The sequence below is a fragment of the Cariama cristata genome, unplaced genomic scaffold (genome assembly GCF_000690535.1).
Source record: "Cariama cristata isolate BGI_N322 unplaced genomic scaffold, ASM69053v1 scaffold7114, whole genome shotgun sequence".
Taxonomy (NCBI): domain Eukaryota; kingdom Metazoa; phylum Chordata; class Aves; order Cariamiformes; family Cariamidae; genus Cariama; species Cariama cristata.
This window is the reverse complement of record NW_009612275.1, coordinates 36,732-62,264: the sequence shown is the minus strand read 5'-3', so window position 1 is coordinate 62,264 and position 25,533 is coordinate 36,732. Positions and strand designations below refer to the sequence as shown.

Sequence of the window (25,533 nt, the reverse complement as noted above, 5' to 3'; positions counted from 1 at the left end):
ACTCCTGTAGCTCTTTCTCCTTTTCTTTGGTTTCACACTAGGCTGCAAGGCAGAGTCCTGGGCAGCCTTCCCCTCGTCCGTTCGGTCTCTGGCCAGGTCTACCCCCCTGGCTTGGCCTGTGCTCTCCGAGTCTGAGTACTGTTGGAGATCACCAGCGTTGGGCGTCGAGGTTGTGAACTCCGACTCGTCCAGCTCCTCCTTCCCGTCGACCGCCGAGTCAGAAACGGCCGCTCCCTGCTCCGAGCTGCTGCCGTACTCCCCCAGCGATCCCGCATTGTCTCCTGGGCTCTCGGCCAGGGTGCTGCAGGCAGAGAGAAAGGAGGCAGAATCCGCCCCGTTGGCTTGTTCGTGGCTCCGCTCCACCAGCTCGTTCGTCTCCAGCCAGGACTCGATGCGGGACACCAGGCGCCAGCCGTTGCAGCGAAAATGCTCGCGGATTTCGTGCTCAAAGACTTCCACCGGCCTGCGCAGCAGCTGCATCATGGACTGCACCACCCGGATCAGGGTCATCTCGTTGTAGCAGCGACTGTTCTCGTAGCCCTCCTGGAGGCCCCGGTCACTGTCAAAGCCCGCCTCGTTGTAGTAGGGCTCATTCACTAGGATGAGACCTGCCAAGAGAAGGAGAGACCGAGGGGTTAAGGGAGGGATTTTACTGTGAATCACCATCCGAGGCAGACACTGCTGGGCCCTGATTTCTGCTAAGGTGGTTGAGACTCAAGGGTCACCATCTTGCTGAGGCATCACCCTGGCTTCACCCACAGCCACACCAATGCAGGCAGCGCAGGGAAGGGACCGCAGAAGAATGCATCGCAGGGAAGCCACGCTTTGACTTCAAGGAGGTAGCAGAGGCCAGGATGGACAACCAGGAAGATGCAATGGATTAGTATTGCAAATGGAGCACTTGTGTGAATGGGTCTGGAGCCTCCTGCTAGGGCAGTGGGCATCTCGGATGCTAACGAGAGTGAATTCAAGATCCTTGGCTGCCAAGAATAGCCTTCCACCAGTGCGATGCAGAGAGCATGCAACAGCAGAGAAGGTGAAAAGGGCAGAAGGGGAAAAGTTTCACCGCTCCTTTCCCTTCCTTCCCCTCCTAGCAAAAAAAGCCACAAATACACCCAAAGCTTTTTTTTTTTTTCCCTTAAATAGTAGGTACTTTCCTCTTCTTAATCAGAACAAAGGCCAATCTTCAGTAACAGGCTTTCAGCTGGCCAGGTCCTATCCTAGCCAGCATAGTCTCATCAGACAGTGCCGTTCTGAGACAGTGAACACTGTGACAAGTCACCCATACCAAGCTTTTCCCTGCTTGCTCCTGGTCTAATGTAATTACATGTCTGTAGCAATGGCACCAATACCGCCAGGCTGCTGGCAGCCTGCCACAAACTGCATTAGAGCCGGTGGAGGTGAGATCATGAGTCTCTCGGAGCCCAGGCAGCAGGAAGGGGAGAGGAGATTTTATTTTTTTTTTTTTTTACAAGCACCAAGTTGCTCCAGTAAAACATTTAGTATTTAATTTTCTAAATTTGGATCCTTAGCTTCATAAATGAGAAAAGGTTTTTCTTGTGGTGGTGTTCCCCCACAGGAAGATAACGGGTGGACTGTGAGAGCTCGGAGGAGCAGGAGCTGCTGACTCCAGGCAGGAGCCCTTGCTCTGTGTCAAAGGTTTCTCAAGTCACATGCCTGGGCTCCCTGCACAGAAAGTTGGCCTTGAGGAAGAGATTTGATTTACTCTGCTCCCAAACTAGATATGGCACGGCAAAGCCCTGCAGCAGGAAGCCCTGGGGCTCACCTAGACACACCCTGAGTATTCCCTGCTTCAGAAGGAGCATCAACACCAGCATCATGTGCAAAAACATGCCCAATGAAGGATGGGCGGGTGACTCAGTGGGAATAAAAAGCAGTCCTGCAAATGAAGCCCAGTTTAGCAACTTCAACTAACTTTGGTAACTGGCTGAGGACACAGTGGTTCACCTTTGTGAGTTCAGAATAACAACGAAAACAGCTCTATGCTTAGCTGCTGCAGTGAGAAGAAAGGAAAGCATTGTGTCAGAGACCTGGGATGCAGCCAAAAATCAGGGCATGAGAAAAGCTTGCACCTGCTTGCACTGCTGAACTGGAGAGATAACGACACTGTTTTGTCCAGCAAGGTGAGAGCAAAAGGCAACACTAACCCAGCTGGGGTGGCAGATCCTAATTGTGCACCCCCCCATAAACTTGCATCCCCTCCTCCCTCCGCCTTTTCCTGTCCCGCAGGCTCTGCAGGAGCATTTACCTTGGATGGAGATGAGTACTTGAAGGAGGCTGGATTTACTGGTCCACCTTTCTGTCCCCTGAAAAGCACATACAAATGTGTTAAAGGGCTTAAGCACCATCAGTTTGCTCTGTGATAATTGTTAGATGAAGCAAGGCCCCAGTTTCTCTGCATTCCTACGCTAAGGTCCTGTGGCTCACAGCAGGAACAAGGCCCTGACTCAACAAGCATGTGATGTGCTAGCGTACCATTGTACCAACCCATCTCTCCGTTACTTTTTGCCAGCACCACCCTCCATCAGGCCAGTTCTGCCCAGAACGGCATAACCTCTCCACACCAGATGCCAGTTCCAACCCCTCCCCAGCTGCCCTGTCAATCTACCTGCCCAAAACACAGCATTTCCCTGGCTCTGTTTATTCCAAGTCTCCAGCTGGACTGTGCCACACTACATGGTTTGTTCACAGTTTGGCAGACAGGGACTCAAACCATGGGAGAACACCCCACGCTGATGTTGGCATCTCTGCTCTGTCCAACCGTGACACAGCCCGGCTGGTCTGACCACAGGCTTCTCATCAAGGACAGACAAGAGCCAAATATGGTCCCAGAAGCAGCCAAACTACACGAGTTACCTGCTCCAGACATCTAAAACAGAGCCCAAAGCCCAAGCACCACCTGAGACCAGAAGCCACCCAGGACTCTTGGCCTGGTAGGAAATGGCTTGTTCCAAAAGCAGCCTGGCACAACCTCTGCTCCCCAGGGACGGGCAGATGAAAGCATTACCTTGCCTATCCACGTCCCCAGGAGGCTGACACACACTTTGCCGTTGTCGTACAGGTTGGGATTCAGTCTCCCACTGCACTGGGAGAGGTAGCGGAAGAGAGGTGGGACAGCAGGGTAGATGTTGGGGAGCTGGATATCGAAGAGAAATAGGCCATCTTCATAGGGCGTGCGTGTGGGCCCTTTTATAAGTGCTGAGAAGAGATCCTGTGGAGAGAGGCAATATAAGCCAGGCACTGTGAAACGTCCTCTTACCTTCGCAGGGTTGTATTTACACAGAGGGAGAGAGGGGATGCGATTAATTCAGCCCTTGCAGGAGTCAGCTGAAGCAACACATTTCAGGACACTTTCCTGCTAGAAGTTGCACTTCTACTATAGCTTGACAGCAGAGTGAGCCTTCGGGTCTGAAGCAGGGCTTGAAGGACAGCCAGCGATCCCCAAGCTGCTCACTGGTTACACCAGCTCCTTGCTGGCTGTCCCTTCCTGCTCAGCGGGACAGGCAGCTCAGTGGGCAAAGCACGCAAAATAGGTTTCCTGCAACGAGGAGCTCCCCATTGTTTGCCACTCTGACTTGGGGAATGCAAAAGCAGCCGTTTATGGTAATTACGGCCATATTTCACATGCTGCACACATTCCTGCAGCTCTAAGGCAAAGGATTAAGGCTAAGCAGGGAATTCCAAAGCAAGCAATCCGGATGCTGAGCCCAGCACTAACACACAGGAGTCTGAGAGCAGACACTTGCCATTCGATCCTCAAAGGTTTTAACCATGATGCCATCAGGCAGGGAGGTGGCCAGGAGAGCCATCTCTTTCCGCACGGTGCTAAAGAACTTCTTTGCTTCTGGGGGCTGGAACTCCATTTTCTTGAAGGCATGGGTATCTGTGGGGCAAGGAGGAGAACGGAATTAGAGTCTGACTTTGGAAACTGCCACAGGTTCCTTGTGAAGGCAAATCTATCCAAATTATAGGTTTAACACATGGAAGAGAAGAGTTGACTTGCTTTGCTGCCAGGCCAAGAGGCAGCCTAGAGATTATTTGTTTTTTTCCCCACACTGTACAACAGCCACAACCTGTATCTCCCATTCTCAGGGGCCCACACAACATTGTCTCTGTGCCTCACAAGGAGCCCTGTCCCACAGCCAGGACAACGATGCATCGCACAAAGCGATGACCCTTTCTCTGCAAAACCTAAGCATAGCTGCCCATCTTTATTTATATACACCTGCAGGTTCAGTACACTTTGGCCACCTTTCCTTCTCAGGTCTGGCCCGGCTGGCTGGCTCACCGAGCACCTTGGGCTCTGCTGTCACCAATGTTCCACAAAACCAGATGCTGCTCTTTATTTTTGGCTGATTAACATTGGCACAAGTGAACAAGGACACTCACCCACAAGGACACCCAGCACAAGAACACCAGCTGTTCCTGCTCTGCTTCTCAACCAATCTATCCTGGAAAGAAGCCTCAACAAACCCTGTGGCTTTCAGAAAGCATCTGCACTGGAAAGCAACTGATCTCCACAGCCCTCCAAAGTTAGTTACTAACATGGACAAAGGGGAAGCTCACTTCTGCAGCTTGAGAAGTTACAGTAGTGCCTAGAGATGCTATCTAGAAGTCAGGTTTAAGTCCCAGAACAGATTGTGCTACAGAAGTTGTCTTAATTTCTCCTTCCCAGTTAGAGTTGTGAAAAGGACTAGGAAGAAGAGAGGATACCCAACAGGCCCAGAAGCAAAGGTGTGGGAGAAAGAAACACTGCAGGACAGCAACAAAGGACAGAGCATCCCGCATTCGCTGGACCTGACACACTCACCTGGAGCATACTCCAACACAGAGAAGACTTCTCCCTTGGCACTGGTGAAGGTGACTCCAGGCTTGCCTCCACTCTGCTGGCAGAGCACTGGTGTCTCACTGGGCCACTCCGACCTCACCGGTGTCTGTGCCTCTGCTTTTTCCTCTTTCTTCTCCGTCTCCACCATGGCTTCCATCTTTTCCTCCTCTGCAATAGCCACATTATCCAAGGTCTTCTTTAGGTTTTCCTGCAGCTTTTTAATATCGTCCAAGAATTTCTTCTCCCGAGTGGATCTTTCCAGCTCCACGGTTGGGGAGGTGGGAGAGCCAGTCAGTAGCTGCTCCACAGTCATATTTTTCAGGCTTTCCAAGATCTTGATGGCCTCCTTTAGTTCCCGGAAGCTCTTTGGGGCTCCATCCTTGCCAGCCTTCTCTGCAGCAAGATCTGCAACTGCCATAGCCACAGCTCCCTGGACTTGTTCCTCTACTTTTTTCACCTCCTCTGCCGCCGGCTCCTCAGGCTCTAACTCCTCAATTTTTGGGTGGTCGTCTTCCATGAGGCCATTGTCTGTCTCCCAGCTGTCGCTTTCATCCTCCCACTCAGAAGATGCCCCGCTGGTGCTGCCATCAACAGAATCGTAGTCTGACTCCTCAATTTCTGATTCAATATTGTATAAGTGCTAAAGGAGAGCAGAGTTACAAGAGACTTAGGCTGAAGCACAGTTTTAGTTGTTTTTAAATGTAAGTCTGTTCTCCCCATGAAAAGGGAGTTTCCATCTAGGATTAGTTGGGCTGTTTCAATCCCTTCCATCTATACAGGGTGGACTGTGTTTCATTTAAATAACATGCTCAATGACTGGCACAGATTATGAATCAGCATAGCCCCATCCTCCACTTTTCAAAGTAGAGCACTGGGGGAAAACTAGGGCAAGTTCTAGGTGGGCTGCAGCCATCGCGGTGGCTGGGATCCAGCCAAGGAGAGCACGCAGGCACCAAACAGCTACCTGGATGCCCCAGGGTTTCTGAACGCAGAGCTAGTTCAGAAGGTATTGGGTATCGCATGAGGAGTTAGTATTTCTGGTCCTGCTTCTGCACCAGCAACTGTGTTGGCACAGATCCCTGCTTTGGCTGCCTCCACGCTTTGTCCTTCCACGGAGACAATGCTGGAACCAGGAAAACATTCCTATACCAGCTTTCTTCTTCTGTGGCACACAGTACTTGCCATGAGAGCATTGCTACGCTGCTTTAGCCGTTGTATGTCACTACTGCTTAAAATTCAGCTGGGACAATGAAGCCTAACCCAAGTTGCTGAATAAGCTCTTACATAAAATATTCTCTTCCCCTTTGCTACTGGAAGCTGAACCCATCCACACTCCATCTAGCCTCACCTCTTACAATCATGCTTTTGCACATGCTACGTGTCTCACAAGGTGGCCCTGCAGAGGCTTACAGACATATTCCAGCTACAAGCACCAACAGAGAAGCAGGGGAGGAAGAACAACTTTATAGGGCTGTGTTAGGAGTTACAAGATGGAGCATTTTATCCACAGGCTTATGACACTTGAATGACAGCCCAAGAATCCTCTTAATCTTGCAAGATATGACCCCAGAGGCCAAAGTGCATGGACACTCAGTCATCTTGTCAAAGCCTTGAACTGAAGCAGCACTGTTTAGCCAGTCCTGTGCCACCCAGAGACAGGCAGCCAGCAGAGGTTAGTTGGGTTCAACACAAGTGACTGCAGGCAGGAAAAGCCATCAAAATTCACTGCCCTCAAAGCTAATCCAAATCTGAGTTGGAAAGTTAATTAGCCAGTTATGCCATCTTTATTTTTAGAGCTGAGAAAAAGGACCCAGACAGCTCGTCTCTGGGCACATGGACAGGCATTGATAAATCATGGTTTTACCAACTGATAATTCACGCTCCTGACATTTCCCCAACTCCATAATTACGCAGACGAGCAGAATCGAAGGGACTGGCGTGACACAGCAGGAGTTGCTGCAGAGCCCCAGCACCGCAGTGTGAGAACAGCCCTTTGTGGAGCGCACATCAGACCTCCGATTGTGCCTGTGATCCAAGCACATGTGACAACAGGGGGAAGGGAGACAGCAGCCTGCTTTGTAACACTCTAGTCCACTGCCATAGTGCAGGCATTGACTATTCTACTGTAATTAATGCAGAGCTGCTTGGTTTAAAAAGAAATCTTGATCCGAGTACTTTGTACTTGCAAACGCATCCCTGCGGTGGAGGCAGTGGTGTTCTCTGCCACAGTGACGGAGATGGGACCCTACAGATGCAGGTCTTCTCTTATCTTTAGGCTGTCTGCCTTAATTTGAGGCAACAAGGAGAAAAAACATGGGACGAAACTGTATGTGGAGTAGTGAATAAGATTACAAGGCAGTAGAACAAAAACATTAGAAGAATGTGGAAGACAAATCAATGGGGTTAAGTGGATTAGCAGTGCGGCTGTATCTATATTTTTAAGCCTGCACTCAACCCTTTTCCCTCCCTGCCCTGGGAAGAGATTTGGGTCAGCTACGGTGACAACTTGTGGCTCTCAGTCCAGCTTCTGGGGGAGCTTCTTTAGCCAAAGAAAATACTATGGTGCCATTTCACAAGCAAGACAGAACAAGCAATTGTCTTTCAGTAGTGCCTTAGTTGGGCAATGCAGTGAACCTGGGCTGAAGTTAGAACTGATGATCCCTGAGCTCTGCGAAGCAGCAGGTGCTGGAGGCCAGGAGCAGGGCTGTGGTCAGAGCTGTGAACATGCAGCACAGCGTGTGAAGGGAGCAGTCTGCCCATAGCTTCCTATTCTCTATATTCAAGAGCAGTGATGACCAATTAGTTGCTCAGTCCTCCTGACAAATGAAGGATTTTTCTTGCGCTAACAGAAGCGGGAAGCCACCCTATCATATGGGAAGGCAGCAATAAATAGAGCAAGATACCCTTACACAGCAAATCTCTCTGCGCCCAGGATTCAAAAGCAAGATTTGCCACTCAGCTAAGAAGTACAGGGATACCGTGAGCTGGAACAGGACCTCACCTGAGGCAGAATGATAGTCTTGGAGTTATCAGCCCACACCACTTCCACTTTACTGCTGACATCCACGCGAGCCACCTGTCCGACCGAAGGCTGTGGAAACAAGAGCAGTTTGTCAGTCCCTTTTCTTTCCCAGGCACTTCAACGCAGAGCTGCAAGGTTTTGAGGAAAGATACTCCCCAGCTGGAGAACCACCTAGAAAGAAGTAGCAGGAGTCCTGGGGTCCCCATGCTGAGGGGTAGAAGAATCCTCCACATAGAAACCCCACAACAATACCATGAAGATGGGGAAAACTCCTACCCCTAAGGAGCAGAGGACCAGGAAGGGCTGGTCTGGCAGCAGATCCTAATTTCTGACTAGGACGAGGGCCATTGCAGGGCTGTGGTCTTTCTGCAGGCAGCACCCCGGGGTGCAAGGGGACAGGACCTTCCCCGGAATGGGGGTGCCCTCTAGTGGGGTGCCCACAGCCAGCCCTGCGCCAGGCCCACCCAGCATCAGGGGCTCACGGCAGCTTCTCGCAGCAGAGAGAGTGCAGGCGTGAACTGACAAGTCGCTGTCGGCCCAGGGTGTGCACAGTAAAGTAGCATCTTGCACTGAAAGAAGGTTATTTAGGTCAGCTGAGCAAGCTGGGATGTGTTTCATGCTGCTGAAACTAGAACCGCAATAAGAGCCACACTATGCCTTTTAACTCTTTTTTAGGGCAGCAGTATCAAAAGCTGGAGGTCTTTCCTGCCCAGTAAGGAAGCCTGTTTCCTAGCAAAGAGTGCATCCTCTACAATATAAATTGTTCCCTCTTCCTTCCCAGGAGAGCAATCAGCTCAACCAAATTAACACGTACATAACTCAGATGAAAACCAGAACCCTAGTCTTCTGTTGCCAAGTGAAACTGGTTTCATGACAAATCCACTTTCACTCTTGCTCAGGAGCCCACAGAATACCCTCATATTAGAAGTTACTCTGAAATCCTAAGCAAGCGTTTTTATTAAAAACCCTCAGACAGATGTTCAATTCCTGTCTCAACTTTGTTCTTGCTCTGCTATAGACTCTGTCACCAAGGTCAAAGGATTTCAAGGTTACATTTCCACCAGACTTAGAGATTTGAGATGTTACTCGTGACAGCAGAGGACACTGATACAAAATTAGCAAGCTAGGGAGTTCAGGATGCCCATATTGTGGCCCAAGGCCCTATTGACTTTTCAAGTGTCTCCACTAATACCTGGTGACAATGTGGGCAACATAACCGTGTCCAGAACCTACCTCATCTTCCTTAGCTGTGGCCCCGTCCGAGTTGCCAATGCGAATCACAATGTCAGTAGTGCGGAAGCGAAAGTCTGGATGATCAGCAATATCGTACACACTCACATCCTCCTCCTCCCCGATCAGCTGTGTCGGAGACAGAATGCGAACATGTCAGGCCCAGGATGCTGCACTGACCTTCAGGGCACACCTTCAACACTTGAAAGTACTTTTTTGTCATATTTTGTCAATTTTCAGTTGCTTCAACACCCGCCTCCCCAAGGAGCTGCTAATGTCCCTTCTTGTCACCTCATCCTGTAGCACATCAATCAAGGCACAACAATGAAAGGAAGCAGATACATGGGCTCATCTGCTCACCCTCACCTTTACTTCAGGTTCCATGTCACTACGATCATGAGACATGCAAGAACAACATTTTATTCCCTTTTGAACACCCAGATTTCTCAAAGCAGTTCACTGGGGCCCAAATGCTGACAGTTTACTCTTGAAAGAATCCAAGGCAACAGGACATGTCTGACAAAAACTTTTCAATTAATGGAAAACATCTTTCCTTTGATTTCTCCTGAAGGAAGAGAGCTAGGAGCCCATAAATAAGGAGAAATGGGTAAAGTGGAGCACAACCCCAGGTCAGGCTGATGTTCTGCTTCTGGATGTAAAGGGCCATGCTCAGTCATGACAATGTGATCTCCCACTCTAACGCAGAAAGCAGTACACCAGATTTGTGTGGCTCAAGTCCTCCTTTCCTCTCCTACTAGACTGTAGTCTGTCAAGACTCTGCAAAATACAGTGTTCCTACAAGCCCTGAGAAGAAGGTATTAGGCTGACTGCAGGCACTAGCGCCTGGCAGAGGTAAGCAGTACAACAGGCAGCAGATCGATTCTCTTCCCATGAACTCACAAAGACATGGGAAGGAAAAATTCTTTGAGTGAACTCAAGAAATCAACTGTCTGCAACCACTTCAGCAAAAATCCACATCCATACCAGAGCCTGATGCTGACTATGGGATGTAAACCCTCTGCTTGGTCTTCGTTGCCTTGCAGGCATCTACAAATACGAAGCGACACCACCTCTAGCTAAGTCTCCCAGGCCCAAAAGCACATTGCTGTTCTGATCCTCAAGGACAAACTCCACTGCAGAGCTGACTCCCCAGGCTAATCCATGTTTAGCTGTGAAATTCATGCCGTTTTGTGGTTGCTTTCTTTTAGCTGGTTTGAACAGGCGCTGGTTCCTGCACTTACCTCCACATCATCTCCACTGGATTTCAACTTGAACCACTTCACCACACAGGTACGGCCAATATGGTCACCAGACTGCACGACTCCATATAACCCGGGGTCCTGGGAGCTCTGAGCTTTTGGTTGCAATGATAGGGAAGAAAATAGACAAATTAAGTGGAGGAGCACAGACTTCGCACAGCAACTGAGGCTGTCAGCTCCCAAGCTCTCACAGCTGAAACCTTCCATTTGTGAGTGGCATGAGGAAAAACAGTTCTTCCTACACAGTCAAAACTGTACTCAGCTAACAAGTTACAATTTAACAGGGCACAAAGTGATGATAAAGTAAGATTACATTGCATTGGACCGAGCGAACACATTAACTTTGGGACCAGTTTCAAGCTCTGTGACCAAGAGAAAACACACTGTCACCTTAGTGCTCTGCTCTCCAAATTAGCTCGGCATCAAGACTGTCAGAGCTTCTGGACAGGCTGGCCAAGAGCTCCCTGAGAGCAGCCCTGGCTGCCAAGCATTTCATCTAGAGTTGTGCCACCCACAACAGTTTTGCTCCACTGGAAAAATGAACTGGACAACAAAGGAGGAATACAGGCAGGTACACATGTGTATGCATGCACTGGGGATCCAACTGCACCAAAGCTGGGCCTGGACCATCTCTCTAGGCCTGGGCTGTCATCTAGCACACTGGTACCCAGACATCTTTCAGATTTATCTGGCTGACAAGGATCCACCTCCCAGCATCCTTAGCAGGGGGATGCAAGGAACTGTGAGTATCCCAGACTGCTTGAAGAATATGTTTGACAGAGGAATACAGATTCCCAGAGGCCAAACTAGAATGGCAGAGCTGGAGCTGATGGATAATTTTAGTTTCTGCAAACTATGCCTAACCCACAAGACCAGTCAGACTATTACTCATCAGAAATGGCCACACAAAACAGCATCACTTTTTGCTAAGCCAGGTTTCCCTCTTCCCAACCTGACAATATCTTGTGCTCCCCACTGTTGAGGGTTGACCTCTGCTAGAAAGGAAGAGGAGTTGAGAGCCAGATGGTGCGCCATCAATATTTCATATCCAAAACCTCTGAGTCTCCTTGAACTTGTACCGTGAGTTTCACAAGCATCACCAATTCGTCTGGTGAAGAAAAGGGATGCAAGGCAATGCCTCTGGACCTCAAAATTCTCCATGAAAAAATGGAGGGTCATGATAGACATGAGACATACAGAGAAAGCAGCCTGAGGTGAGCTGCTCATTTCTCCCCTCATTCTGCGAGGGAGCTCAAAGCCATTCGCGCTTTCAAGAAGGTGGGCCACCTCTACAGAAATACTGAGTATCCTAGCTTTGCTCCTTGGCATTTATTCCTTCCACATCTTGCCTGTTGTCATATTCAACTTTGGTATTTAAATAATCGTTCTCCATTGACATTCATGTTAAGTCAGCTGAATCACTGTCTGTGCCTTGTTAGGTTCTTGTGGCTACCTCAAGTGAGTACTACTAACAGCTACCGTAAAAAGGGCCACAATGTACATTAGGAGATCCAGATTGAAGACTTCTTTGCAATTAAGAGCATGTTTGATCCCTGAGGAGAGCATTGTTTTGGCACCCAATACCTCTTTTGTCCACCACAAAATCCCCAGGGCAGAACTCGTTGTTGTCCAGATGATGGACTGGAATGAGCTCGTTGGAGCGAATGTTTGTCTCCACAGTGCCATCCTGCCACATCACGTCAGCTGAAGTCATCGTGGTCACCACTTCTACAGCAACCCTGGGAACACAGAAAGGCAACGAGTTACCAGAGGGAATGTTCAGGAGCACAACCAGAACGTGATGCTGCCAACATCAGGAATCAAGATGGATCTCAGCAACACAAAGGTACACATATCAGCAGGCTGGGAAGCAAGTCAGGCAGCCCCATCTAGTCCCAGTGGAAGCAGCTACACAGCAGGCTTTGTTTTGACAGGTTCGCAATGACTGCAGATGTTACACTGCTGCAAGTCTATACTGCAGGACGACTTACTTTCCAGGGAGCTGATGCTGAGCTCACTTTTATTCCTAGTGGAGCAAATTAACATCTACCAGCACCCAACTTCCTACCCCTGGCGGAAGCACGACAGGAGCTTCAAATACTTTGAAACTTAAGATCTTCTCCACTGAAGCACCTTCTAGCCTGGCAGCTCTGAGGAGTCTTTGAAGCTAGTAGCATGGGACTGGAAAGGAAAGACAAAGCAGCATCCATCTCAGCCCTTCCAGAAGAAAGAAGAAGAAAAAAAAGAAGGGCAACACATTGAATGTGGGTAAAGCAAAAGGATTTTGTTTAAGAGAGACAAGTCTCCTTCTCAGCTGTTCAAACACATATATGTGTGTGTCTGCAGCTCAGAAAAGAAACCCAAACACGCAACAATGGACCACATGCTGGTACTCCGCTGTGGAGCTTGACAGAGTTGCTTGAAGAGACAAGTTGCTCGGGGGCTGGAGGAACAAAGCTGCAGTCTAGCTAGACAAGCTCTTCTAATGAGCCCTCCATCATTCTCATGGCTCCTACAGCACAGAACAAATTGAATCCCATGCCGATTTTAAATTTTGTCTTTCGTTTTCTGGCCAGGCCTTCCAGGTATAACACAAGTGCTGCATTTATGTTGGTTTCAAGTCAAACCATAAAGAAGATACAATAGGCAAATACAACTGTTTTCCTCCAGCACTGTTTCTATGAATGTCAGAGAAATATTTTTAAGTAGAAATAATGTGAAGTTTCTAGTAGGGCGAGCACTCAACAGCAAGAAATTCTCAGAGAAGGAAGTCTGTAATAGGTCAAGTGTGGTGGGTGACATGCCAAGAGATGGCTCCTTGGGGGAAGTGGGGGTATGTGCAGCTGAGGATGGGAGAGTGGAAAGGCAGACCACCAAGGAAACGATGCAGTCCTGTCTGCAGCACAGTTTATGCAGCTTCTCAAACAAAAATTGTGACTTGATGTTAATAAAAAAAAATCCCTGTATAACCTCACTAAATATAACCAGAGGTCTATGTGCTGTCTAGAGAGCTGCAGCAGGTCTCTAAATGATGGTAAGGCCACATGCTGAGTTGGCCCCCTGCAGTCAGAGATGCCCATGAGCTGACACATCAGATCTGGTGACTAACTGCAGCGAGCCCATCCACTTTGCTTTTCTCAGCAGTGCTTGGCAGCACACCTACTGATGGTCTCACCAGCTCCATCTGAATATTCAAACAGTGAAGACCTCCCATACTGTGCTGTGACCAGCTGCCACATATGCCCTTTAAAGTATCACCTGGAGTTTTACATTCTGTGCTGAAAAAGCCTCTATTTCTTATTCTCTGTGACACGGTCATCTCTGCAAAGCGTCCCAATATCTGATCTCTGCATTTCCTTGTATGGAGCTGCCCAGATGCAGCACAGGAATCTCTCGGTGTTGTCACAGGGATTTCTCCCCACTGCAGAGCACTACCAGGCTTGCTAACTAAGCTCTCCTTAACAAAGCCCTTGGTGATGTAGAGGCACTCAGCAGGGGGTAAGACACGAAAAGTGAACCAAGAATCAGTTCCCAGGAACTCTATCATGCGCTCCCATTTTTTCTTTCACTCAAATACTGCTCTGCTGAGGTTTGTCACCTTCAAATCCAGTTTCTCCAAAACCCACAAGGACTAAAGGAACAGCTCTCCCTGCATACAGGCAAAGCTAAAATACCTAAACAAAATGTGAATGAAGTTCATGGCATTCTCGAACTACTGCATCACTTGAATCCTGATAAGGTTACTTTTCTGGGAAGATTCTCACATATTATCTTGCACTAGTTCATTTCTGATGCAGGATCTGTACACAACTGAGTAGCCCAGGGAAGCCAGCAAGACAGGCTAGCCAGTTGCCAGATGTCTTTGCATCCCCTGAAAACATTTTAAACATTCTCAAGTTAGGCAAAGCTGCCAAGATCCAGTTTTATCTAGAAATGGGCAGATACATGCAATGCTCCCTCCCTCAAGCTACTGAAATAAATTCCTCCAAGGCTCTCAAGGAGTGCACTTTGTTCATTAAAAAACCAATAAAAAGTATACTGCTGGCAAAAATTGCAGCTCTCTCTCCAGAACAGGGTAAGGATAACAGAGACCACTGCAGCTCGAACCCCTGCCAGCACAGACCTCCGTGCTGATCTGGAGACAGCTCTCCATGGATAAGCTTTCCTGCTAGCAGGGTCTATTCTCATCCTCGGCAGAAGCTGCCAATGAGGTAACCAATTAGTGTCATGTTTAGGCTGTATGATCTTTATTCACCTGTCTCTTTCTCTGTGTACAAAGTCTAGCGCAGCACAGATATTCTGTCTATGCCCTGAGGCATAGCTGAAATAAAATAGCATCAGTGTCACACCATGTGGCCCCAGTTTCATCAGGAGCTGGACTGAGACCAAGCTGATTCCACACAGGCCGCTGCACAGTCATCACAAGATAAATGCTGCTGGTTACTACCAAGCGGTATCCTAACATGAAGCACACCACCATCCTCCATCCAAGCTCAGGAGGTGGTTTACATCCGAGAACTTCGATAAGGCAGATTTTGGCAAGTAGACCTGGGTTTGGGAATCCAACTCACCTGTCTCCTGGCTTAAACTCTCGTGAAATCTTGGTCTTCTTCTTCTTGTGCTTCCGCTTCAAGTTTTTGATGGAAAGAGGGATGCTTTTCTTGCGGCCAGTGCCGCTGCCACTCTGGGATGAGGCAGTGGAGCTAGCAGAAGAGGTGACAGAGCTAGTGTCATCAGTGTCATCAGCAGCCTCGTCGTCAGCATCTTGCTCCATGGACTGAAGCCTGTAGTCAGACGACCCTTCGTCTTTCAGCAGAAAGGGAGGCTGCTGCTGCCGTGATGCTGCTCCCCCTTTCTCCTTCCCCATTTCTTCAGGCTGCTCCTCCTTTCTCTCCCCAGGACTTGGTGTACTGTTGGAAGAGTCATCCGGCTCACACTTTGATCCAGGCTTAAGCTCTTCTGATTTTTGGTCAGCAGCTGCAGCAGACTCTTTGTCAGGGGCTTCACTGGTACCCTGAGACTCTGGGGAACACGACATGATCTTCACTATCTGCTTCTTCAGCAGCCGTCTCACCTAGAGAAAGCAGATCTGGGTCAGACAATATGCCTGTACACTCAGCAAGCTGCCAGCCGACCTTTGTACAGCACCCCACGGGCCTCCACACATTTCACCTCCACCAGAGTATTCTGCAAACCAGCATCTCACCACTGCTCTACTCGGGAGCAGCACTGGACTAGCCCAAGGAAAGTGAGCTTTGCTCCTTAAAGCCATTTTAAGCACGTTCTGAACTTGTTGTTACGGAAGTCACAAGAGGCTGCACAAGTTAATCTACGTAACAGACACAGGGAGGTCACCATCCACACTGATGATACCCTGTTATTCTAGGAACACCGCTGCTCTACAGCCAACATGTAGAAACCATGGCATGACTCATTTGGCCTACGAAGCAAAGACTTCTTTCTTGTCTCACTGTAGCAAGGATTTAACTCAACAGTTCAGCTCCGTGAGATACCTGAAGTCACACTAATGCAAGTGACATGTGCCTAACAGTCCCTGCTGTCAGAGCATGCCAGCTCTGACACAGCCTGACTCCTGCAAGGTGACACCTTTATGTTCAAGGTCCTGTTCATGTTCTCTCGTGGCACTAGCCGCATGCTTCACCCAGTGCAGTCAGACTGCTGTACAAGGTGACTTCGCTGCTGGCAACAACAAGCCATTACTCTTTACAACCATCACTTCAGGAGTCACATTTCAGACCACATGACTACCAGGAAGATATCTGCTTTAAAAGCCGCAGCGACCAGAAATGCTTAGAGAAGTCAATGCCTCCCTCGACCCCTCAACTCACCTTTTTGGCAACTGATCCTTCACCCAGGACACAGTTCCTCTCAGGGCATTCACAGGTGATTTTTGCAGGTTCGACTTTGTCCGGGAACACATAGAGGCACCTTTCCCCAAGCTGCCTTTGGGCATGGTCAAAGCACCCCAGACGCTTTACCCTGGTAGAACAGGAGGACAGCCATGAGCACAGTGCAAAAGCAGTAACAGAACCTAGCAGTGACCAGTGCCTTCAGAAGGCTGGAATGGCCTCATGCCAACAGCACTTCTTCTAGGGTGGCAGAAGCTAACACCACACCAAATCTTTTCCAGGCACACAATTCTAAAGAAGGAGTGGGAATCTCAGCAGGGACTGAGTGGGGATACAAAGGGTTTGGGTGTGACACCAGTCACTCCTCTCCCTCCAGCTCCCCCTCCCAGAGACAGCTGCCAAGAGACATGTGAAGTTGGCATTGGCTCTGGGGTGTTTTTTTTTTTGCTGTCATCTGAGAGCTGGCTCTCCCTCAGCTTATGAACTCCAGGCAGGAACCACGCTGCATTGTGCTATTCCTCAATCTGACTTTTCTTTCTGAGTCTGATCCAGCCCCTTCGTGCAGCTGCAGCCTGCAGAGGGCACCAGATGCTGCCTCAGCATCGGCCTGGGTCCGGAGCAGGACATCAGAGCAGGACACCCCAGCTGCCTTCTAGACACACACACATTTAAAAGATGCAGTCTGCTCCAGATACAAGTTGAAGGACAAGGGAAGAAGTCAGTTGTTGCCAGACAGTGCTTTCCTCTATGCACTTGTCAGCTGGAGAGTACTTGGAGAGGATTGGTGGGATGCTAACCCCTGTGTTGGTAACTCAAGTGTCTGCTAAACTAATTTGGAAGCTATTCCCTCATATTTTTGAAGCTCTGGAATATACAGGTACACAACAAGGAGAAAAAACCCACTGGAAACAGCAGCATTGTGTCTAATCAGCTGGTTGGCATGTCACCCATAGTCTGTGCAGGCCCTGGGTGCGGGGAGTGAAAAGGGGTTTTCAACTGATCTCACCTGGACAGGTTCTCCTGGCTTATTACTGAGGGAGGAGGGCTCACACTATCGGTACCTCCAGGACAGAAGCTTTTAGTGATCCAAGTAACCTTTAGTTCTACCACCTGTACCTACAATGTAAAGAGAGAGAAGGCAATTTAATTTTTCAGAGGCTTTCCTAGACCACTGTCTAGGATCTGAATGTTTACACACAGGAAAGCAGCAGACCTACTTTTATCATTAAAGATGGCCAAGGGCAGTTTCACCACATTCAGGACCACTACAGTGGTCCCATAGCATGGCTCTTGGCAACACCAAGAGCTTCTACAGTTTTTAACTTCAAGACAGATGACATCTGACTTGGGAAGGAAGCTATAGTACATACCAGTCAGCAGTCCAATGTCAGAGACATGCTAATGGACTTGGAGCTGCTCCCCCTTTCAGCAAACAGTCAGTAACATTTCTCCCTTTTTTGAAGAGCATGCAACATTACGTTTCAATAGAAGAGGGGCTTCTACTATGCTAACGATCAGCAGTACTGGCCTCTAAGCGTATTGGCATGCCATCACCTTACAGGGTGCCGGCAGGAACCCGTGGGAGGAAAATCCAAACCACACTCAGAAGTGCTGTTGGTCCACAATGAGAAATTTGTCACCTCAGAAGAACACAGCCACAGCGCATTTGCTCTTGGAAGGTTACCATGGCAAGCTGACTCTGCTCCAAAACGTCAGCCAGGGACTGCTCTGTGCAGAAGGTGGCCGTGTGTCAGCTTGTCAGTCCTTACCTCTTCCACCACCACTCTGAACTTGCTCTTTGTGCTCAGAACAGGCTTCACACCCGAGAGCCACTGCACACTGGAGAAGACTTTGGAAGGCCCGATGAGGACTTGCCCAGGATAAAAGCCGTATGAATCATCAAAGAAGAGACCCTGTGGGGGAAAGGGAGGGGGGGGAACACAGCATAAAGGACTGTTAAAATTTAAGATTCCAGCATTTCTCCTCTCTCATTCGTGATCAGTAAGATTAATTGTAAAGGTAAAGTCTGCAAGTTGCCCATCTCCTAAAGCTCATTCCTTTTCCAGCAGTTCCTATAGCAACCTGCTCTGTCACTCATCCAATGGGACTATGACTCAGTGGGGGAGAAGCAAAGGTACCTGCAAGAAACAAAAGATGCGTGTTTCCACACAAATGTTCTCAGTAACGAGGTAGCCAAGGTGGGCAGAGTCCTGGGTAAGGACACCCATCTCTTTTCCATGCTCTAATTCAAGCACTTACAGCTTTCAGAGCCAGAGGATGCCTGCCTTCACTCCTCTGCTCATCAAATTAAGTTTGAAAGTATTATTCCTGTCTTAGGTGGATTAGTGAATATGACAGTTCTTTGAAAACAAAGCAGGACAGTAAACACAACAATTGCTCTCCTTGAGCTCTTTCCCACTGATATTTACAGTGACTTGATGAGCCGAAGATTCAGAATGTGGAGGCGGACAGAGCAGTTTAGGGTAGATAAAATACCAAGCACAAAACTGTATCAAGTCTTGTAATTTGTCAGAAAGGATAAGAGCAGCGTGACAAGATCTAAGTCAGGTAAGTACCTAACACATAGCAATTCTGAGTAAGGGATCAAGAGCAACACTGGAGACAACTCATATTTCAGACCAAACTGCAAGTCTCTAGAGGACTATGTACACTTTAAACATAGCCTGACTCAAAACAAGATGTCTCATAATTGGGTAAGCAGAAGCTGGATGCATTTAGCAAGTGGAAAACATACTACACAACCCAAAGTAGCAGAGACTAAGATACTGGAGAATATCTAGCAACAGACCAGTCCTTCTCTGTACAGAACAAGAAAACCACAGCAGCACATCCTATTAAACTGATATTCCGTTTACTCTTCAAGAAACAGGCAGCAAATTTTAACAGAAGTGCAGTTTTAGATCAAAGGGACCTTTGCTTTGAAGGCTGGGAAGGATAAAGGCTGACTGCATTGCTAGCTCCTAAGAATCACACGCCATTCTCAGTGAGCTCCCAACACCGCTGCCAGGAGTGCAACAAGGCCCTACTGATGTCATTTGGAAGAATGAACAAGCTGTCGCCAGCCTTTGAAGGTGAGAGAGGTTAGATCCCATCACACAGGGAACTATGTTTTACCCAAAAGCTAGCAAAACCTTCCCCACCACGTGATTGGGAAAACGCCAGTATAATGGCAGGTCTCCATTCAATGTGATGGACTGCAATAACAAGAGAGAGAGTATTTTACGTGATCTGGAAACGTGCTTCCAGCAGAACACCTTTTAAACAATATGCCCCTTTCCAGAAGGGGAACAATTTTGAAAGCATTAAATTGAGTACGAGCCTTTTGAAGCATGTACGGATATAATGAGCAGACAGTGAACTGCCTTGACATCAGCCATCTGACTGCGTGTTACGCAAGTTGTTTGCAAAGAAAGCAGTTGGCTATACTAATTGTAATACCTCCTCAAAACCTGCTCATTACTAACATTACCTTTAAGTTACGTCCTGTTACACTTACTTCAAGTGAAGATCGGGTGAACTGTTTCTCAGCTGTGATGCATCATTTAATTTTTAGGATTAATAAATGCCTATAGTTTTGCCTTCTCCCTCCCTCCTGCACAAAAAGCTTACAAGATGAAGTTGATCAAAAAGACTCTCAGGAGAACCAGAGCTCACCGAGTCACTGACGTGAGGACACACGTCATACAGCTTGGCTCCATCTTCTGTGCTCATAGAACATCTGGAAAACAGACACGGGACACGGTCACATTTACAGAGCCATCCACCTCCAAAGCAAACAGCACCAAATTAACCAACATTGCCTGAGCGGGTCTGTCCATACGCCCAGCAGTATATCGCTGAGCCTTTATGGCCCAGAGCAAGACTGGTTATAGACGAGCCATAAAAGCACTGTCTGGTATCTAAAGGTTCCATTCAGCATGTAAAAAGAATAATGCAGTAATATGCAGGGTGTTGGACAAGATTTATCTGCTGCAAAGGTCCCATTTGTTATTCACACCAATGCTGGAACCTAAAGGCAATTTGGGTACGCTTGCTTCAGTAATAGCTTCGTTTCCAGAGTGAGTTCCGGTGGGATTTCAAATGATTCATTAGGAAGAGATTTTGAAAACAATTACCTCATTCTACGTAGCTATACATGAGCTGATAACAGATACCAAGCAAGGTTTTAAATTGCAGTACTAACTACAGGCGATACAGACAGAGAAGTGCAGCTATTTTTCACACTCAGTTTAACATGTGTAAGACCCTTCCAGCCTGGGTTCACCAGACGCTAAAATGATCAAAATCAGACGCATCCACCAAACATCTATTTTAATTCTTGCATTACTCCCTTCTCAGACTTAGAGCTGGCTGCAGGATTGTGTTTGTTTCTTTTTTTTTTTTTTAAAAAAACATCGATGTCAATACTCAATGTACAAGACCATCGGGTTATTCCCCAGCTGCCAAGCCCATAAGCCTCTTGTCCCTCTACTGGTTCCTCCATTCCCTTGCATCAACAAGAAAAGTATGTTGGACAAGACAGGTCTCAGTAACAGAGTGAATGTAGTGAATTCACAGGGGTTTAGCTCACAGGTAACTGTCTGACATGCACAAGGAACAGAATTCGGATCCTTCTGCTGGCTTTGCAGAGATAAGTTAACCAGATATTTCTTTCAATCTCTCTGGTTAAATCTCTCTCTAGAGATACGACTTTGGATTACGTCTTTGTTGAAAACACATTCCTAATACAGTTGCAAATAACAGTGAAAAAGCAAAGCTGTTCAATCTTGGGCTGCTTTTTCATCTTTGATAAAAACCACTAGCCTGCATGTTTCTACACTTTCACAGACTTTTTTTAAGGCAAGAATTCTCCCGGCATCTCAATGAAGTTATGCCCCCCTCCTGAGAAAAGGTCTGGAATAGCAACCTATCTTAAACAGCCACTTTTGCAGAGGAGAAGCACAGTTTGAAGACCAACATGCTTTAGTTCTGGAGCACTGATCTGCTGGGATTGAAAAAAAAATTGTCACCTTTCAGACAACAGTTTTCCCAGAGGGTGACCAATGAATCTCAATGTTTTCAGAGAAAAATGTATTCTTACTCTACACCTGAAGATAACGCAAGCAGATAACTTATCAGTATGTGAATGAAGCCCAGCCTGTTTCTAGTTCTCCTAAAATAGATCCGGATTGTGAAAACCAAGGAGGGGACAGTCTTCAACAGAAAGTAGTACCTGGCTCCATTGGAAAGCTTGAGGATGACCTGGTTCTTCAAATCATAGACCTTGCCCAACCAGCAGTCATAGGCTATGTAGTCACCATACATGAAAGGCTACGAAGGAAACAAAAACCAAATCCTTAAAATATCAACCCTTTGAGCCATTAAGTCAGTCCTCGCACAAGGAGATTGCTATCTGGTCTGCAAAGGGACTTATGACAGCAACTGCAGGTCTTGCTGTAAACTGGAATTAAGGTACATCAAAGAGTTTGCTTGACAGTCAGCACATAGCCTGGATTCCCCAGTTAAGCATCTCAGGCTTTCTCTAGGATTTTTTTTCCTTGGATCTTAAACTTAAGTCAAGTTTCCTTTTCTGTTCAAGAGGTACTCTGCAAAGTAGAGGTATACTCGCACTTGCCTTCAGTTAATATTACCAATTTTTAACACTGAGGTCAACTTTCCATCCCAGAGAAGCTTGTATCCCACTGCCTTTCCACAGGTTGTTTCTTGAGAAGGGTTGTGACACTCCTGCTCTTCATTCCCAAATTATCTTTTTCTCAGAGGAAAAAGAACGATGAAATCCTATTCTGCCTAGTCTCTGGAAATCACCCACCCACTCAAGAGGGAGAACCAGATATGTTTCAGACTGTTCCAGCTCAACAGAAAGATGCTTGACTCATTCATCTCAGCATTTTTATAGCCTGTTTAAACAATAACGATATTGCTACTCAAAAGCTGAGTGCCACTGCCATAGGGCTGCCCCAATCAGGTTGTCACACCAGCTCATCTCAGCGCAGAAGTTCTCGCGCAATTTAGTATCAGGCTAGCCCTTCAAGTCAATTTGGTCTCAGTAATGTGATCAGAAACACAGAACAGATGGGGAGATGAGGCGATGCTACATCATCTACTTACGAGGAGGATGCCTGCAGTAAGTTTTAAATAAAACCAAATTGCAGATGCATCTTGCACAATATGGATGACTCCCTTGTATGTGTTACTTGAAATACAGCAGCATCCCTCCAAACCACCAAGCCCTGGCTCCCACGTGTATTTTGGCTGCATTCTCACCCAGATATGTTGCAGATCTTTGCTGTTGACAGGGTAGAGAATGCAGTTGGTTCCTACCAGCTTCACAGCACACTCTATGTTGACATCAATTACAGTTCCACACTGGCTGTCCTGAAAACGCAAAAGAGAAAAAGGGTTTATCACCTAGGGAAGGTCCTACATACACACACACATGCTCTGTGTACAAATCAGAAGTGCAGAGACAAGTAAATTTTCAAGACTAAACGCCCACTTTACCCTTCAGTCCATTTGACATGACCCTAAGACAACTTAGAAGGCAAAGATCACTATTAAAGACCTGCAGAGTTTTCTTCCCAGTTAAACTTTGCAATGGCTGCTAAAGCAGCAGCCCAGAGACTCCTGCATCAGGTCAAACAAAACCACATTATGTCAGGTGATTAGTATTTACTTGCTTTAAAATCTGCCTGGCTCCTCGGTCCATTCAACTGCACAGATCTCTGCAACTCCATAGGACCATCCTGCAGGTACTGCCCTGAGTCAGCAAAGGCAGGGGTAGATCATCAACCCCAGAACAAGAGAGAAATTCTTTAAAGCTATCTGTGACTTCCCATGTAAAGCTTGATTTTGCAGGACATTATAAATGGTCTTCACTTGCTGCCATACTAAAAAAAAAATCTGGCACCTTTAGTCAGATTTCAAGGTTTCAAGCCAGATAATTTACAGTTGGTCCAATTACGAGATGGTTGTCATTATCTCCCTCACTTTTTAACAAAGTTTTAACCTTTTTTGTCCCCAAGAAAATAACGCATGCTGTCAAGAGCCTTCTGGGGATGGTTTGGCAGGGAGCACACAATATGCACGTTGCTCACACATATGGTGGAGGCCTGCAAGGAAGGGCTGCTAACCCAAACATTGTCAAATGCGGCAGCTGCCCTGGCCTCCTGACAGCTGGGACAATCGATACTCTTATTTATCAAAGACCACAAGTCCGTTATAAAAGCTGACTGAGGGCCAGCATGACAAATGTCCTGGTATCAGCAACTTCTGAAGCTGTCCTTATCTCAAACACCAAGATCTGTGCTCCAACAGGACCTGAGCACAACACTTGAAGGGCTCATACCCTGCCAGAAGTGGATTTCTTTGCTCAGTCCACTTATAAACGTGCTGTTCTTTCGACCACATTAAATATTTATTCAAGGCTTTCACTCAGAGCCCGGTGCAGTCCTTTTGGGAGTTCAGGAGTTTGCTGGTGCTCAACTCATCCAGTCTCATCTCGGGAACTGGCAGTTAGAGCAAAGACATCCTACAGACATTTGCAGTCCAGTATAATTCCTGGACAGATTGCTCAGCCCATTTGGCTGGCTTGCTTTCCACCTGCCTGCCACAAGTCCTTTTCCTTACATCACCTTCTGCTCTGCAGCTCCCGAGGCGGCGGTGATGAGGAGAGTGGGTCCTGCCCTACATGCACATCGCCCATGCCTAGCTGTGCCAGCACGGCCAGGGGAGCTGGGAGAGCCAGGCTGGCAGAGCCCAAAGCCACAGGAGCTCATTCCCTCCAGCTGCTCCACATATCACTCCCATTTCTTTCTAGAAAGGTTGGGAATCAAAGAGAGCCTTTCCCAGCTATAGCTCCATCATGACAGACAGCAGCTAAGCCTAACATAGCTTGCAGGCTGCACAGGCTGCCAGGAAAGAGCTGTACCATATCTCTCACCTGAAAAGGGTTTGCCAGAACTATGCTGGATTCACAACAGCTGCTCCCAGCACAATTCAAGCCGTAGGATGAGCAAGGCCTGCTCAGAAGTGGCACCTGTTCAACAAACCCACAGCTTCTGCAGGCTACAGCACAGCCACCTACCTTGCCTTTCCTCCAGATTAAGCTCAATCAAGTATGCCCAGTTCATCCTCTGCCCATGCTTTGCAGTTCAGGCCCTGGGGTCTAGATTGCTTAGTAGTCAGAACCAAAAGAAACCTCAAGAAACAAATCCCTTGCCCTACAGCGAGCATTTCACAATTTTTCCTTTATCAGTAGCCAACATGACAGCAGGTGAGACACGATACAATCCAACATCTGCGGTTTCTGTCCATCATCTTGTCTCTGGGCCTAAACTCCCATTTTATTGATGGTAAAAGAAAAAAAAGTAGTAAAACCAGGACTGGGGTGACTGGCATACACCAACACCCTCTGCCTGTTCTCTAAGTGACAGTTTCCCCATGGAGAAGGTGCCTGTACCACCCTACAAGCCTGCCTCCCATCTTGGGTGCTATTAGTGACAGGCAAGAGCACCAGGTTTAGTTCAGCTTGCTTCTCCTTCCAGTTGCAAAACTCTTGAGCGAGCACAGAGGACCGTCTGTGGTTAAGAAAGCAGAGATCAATGCTGTGAGCAGCCCCAGAAGCTACAGGTCGCCCCCCCCCCCCCCCCTGCCACTGAACCTTTGTTTATGATGAATTTATTAATTTCACCATCACATGAAACATTAGCCTGCGACAGGGGAGGCAGATATGCAGGCTGAGGGGTTCTGCTGAATCACTCCGTGAGATTATAGCGGTGCTCGGCAATGCAGTCCCAGAGCGAGAAGTCGTCAACTTGTCTCTTGTCTTCCAAGGCAGGACTGCAGCCAGAGCACAGCTCCCCATCACCTGCTCAAACACAACCCTCCTGTCCGGCTCGTTAGGATGCTCCCATTAAAGGAGGGAGTAAAATGAGCTGACATTTCACAGTTCTGTTACAAAAATCAATTTCCATTAACCCCAACAGCAGAACTGGAAAAGGGAGGTGACTGATCTTTGTTAGAAGAGTAGATGGGTTCATGGCCCGCTCACACCAGAATTAAGTGCGCTCCCTAGACTTTCTTCCTGCTTCTTCTGGTACCCTCACAGCATGCACCACGCTGCAGATACTGAATGTTCAAGCAGTGAATGGATGGAGAAATGACTCTTTTCCTTCCCCATCAGAGACAAGGCTTTAAGGCAGACCAGCAAACTCCCATCTGAGAGAACAGCAGCTCAGCAAGTATAGTCTTCAGTCCCATATTTTCTACCTCCCATCCTTCTAC

General features: G+C 47.8%; 1 protein-coding gene across 1 annotated transcript in view; it reads right to left on the bottom strand.

The window, feature by feature from the left end:
• UBE2O (ubiquitin-conjugating enzyme E2O) overlaps positions 1–25,533 on the bottom strand; it is a 28,134-nt gene that overhangs the window by 289 nt on the left and 2,312 nt on the right. The window contains 17 exon segments of the mRNA XM_009698551.1: positions 1–9; positions 12–608; positions 2,270–2,327; positions 3,029–3,232; positions 3,768–3,904; positions 4,832–5,489; positions 7,851–7,940; positions 9,105–9,230; positions 10,343–10,455; positions 11,945–12,099; positions 14,932–15,434; positions 16,210–16,360; positions 17,237–17,346; positions 18,000–18,143; positions 19,906–19,969; positions 21,464–21,561; positions 22,516–22,626. The exon segment at positions 1–9 is cut by the window's left edge and continues 289 nt beyond it. Coding sequence (XP_009696853.1) covers positions 1–9; positions 12–608; positions 2,270–2,327; positions 3,029–3,232; positions 3,768–3,904; positions 4,832–5,489; positions 7,851–7,940; positions 9,105–9,230; positions 10,343–10,455; positions 11,945–12,099; positions 14,932–15,434; positions 16,210–16,360; positions 17,237–17,346; positions 18,000–18,143; positions 19,906–19,969; positions 21,464–21,561; positions 22,516–22,626 — 3,328 coding nt within the window.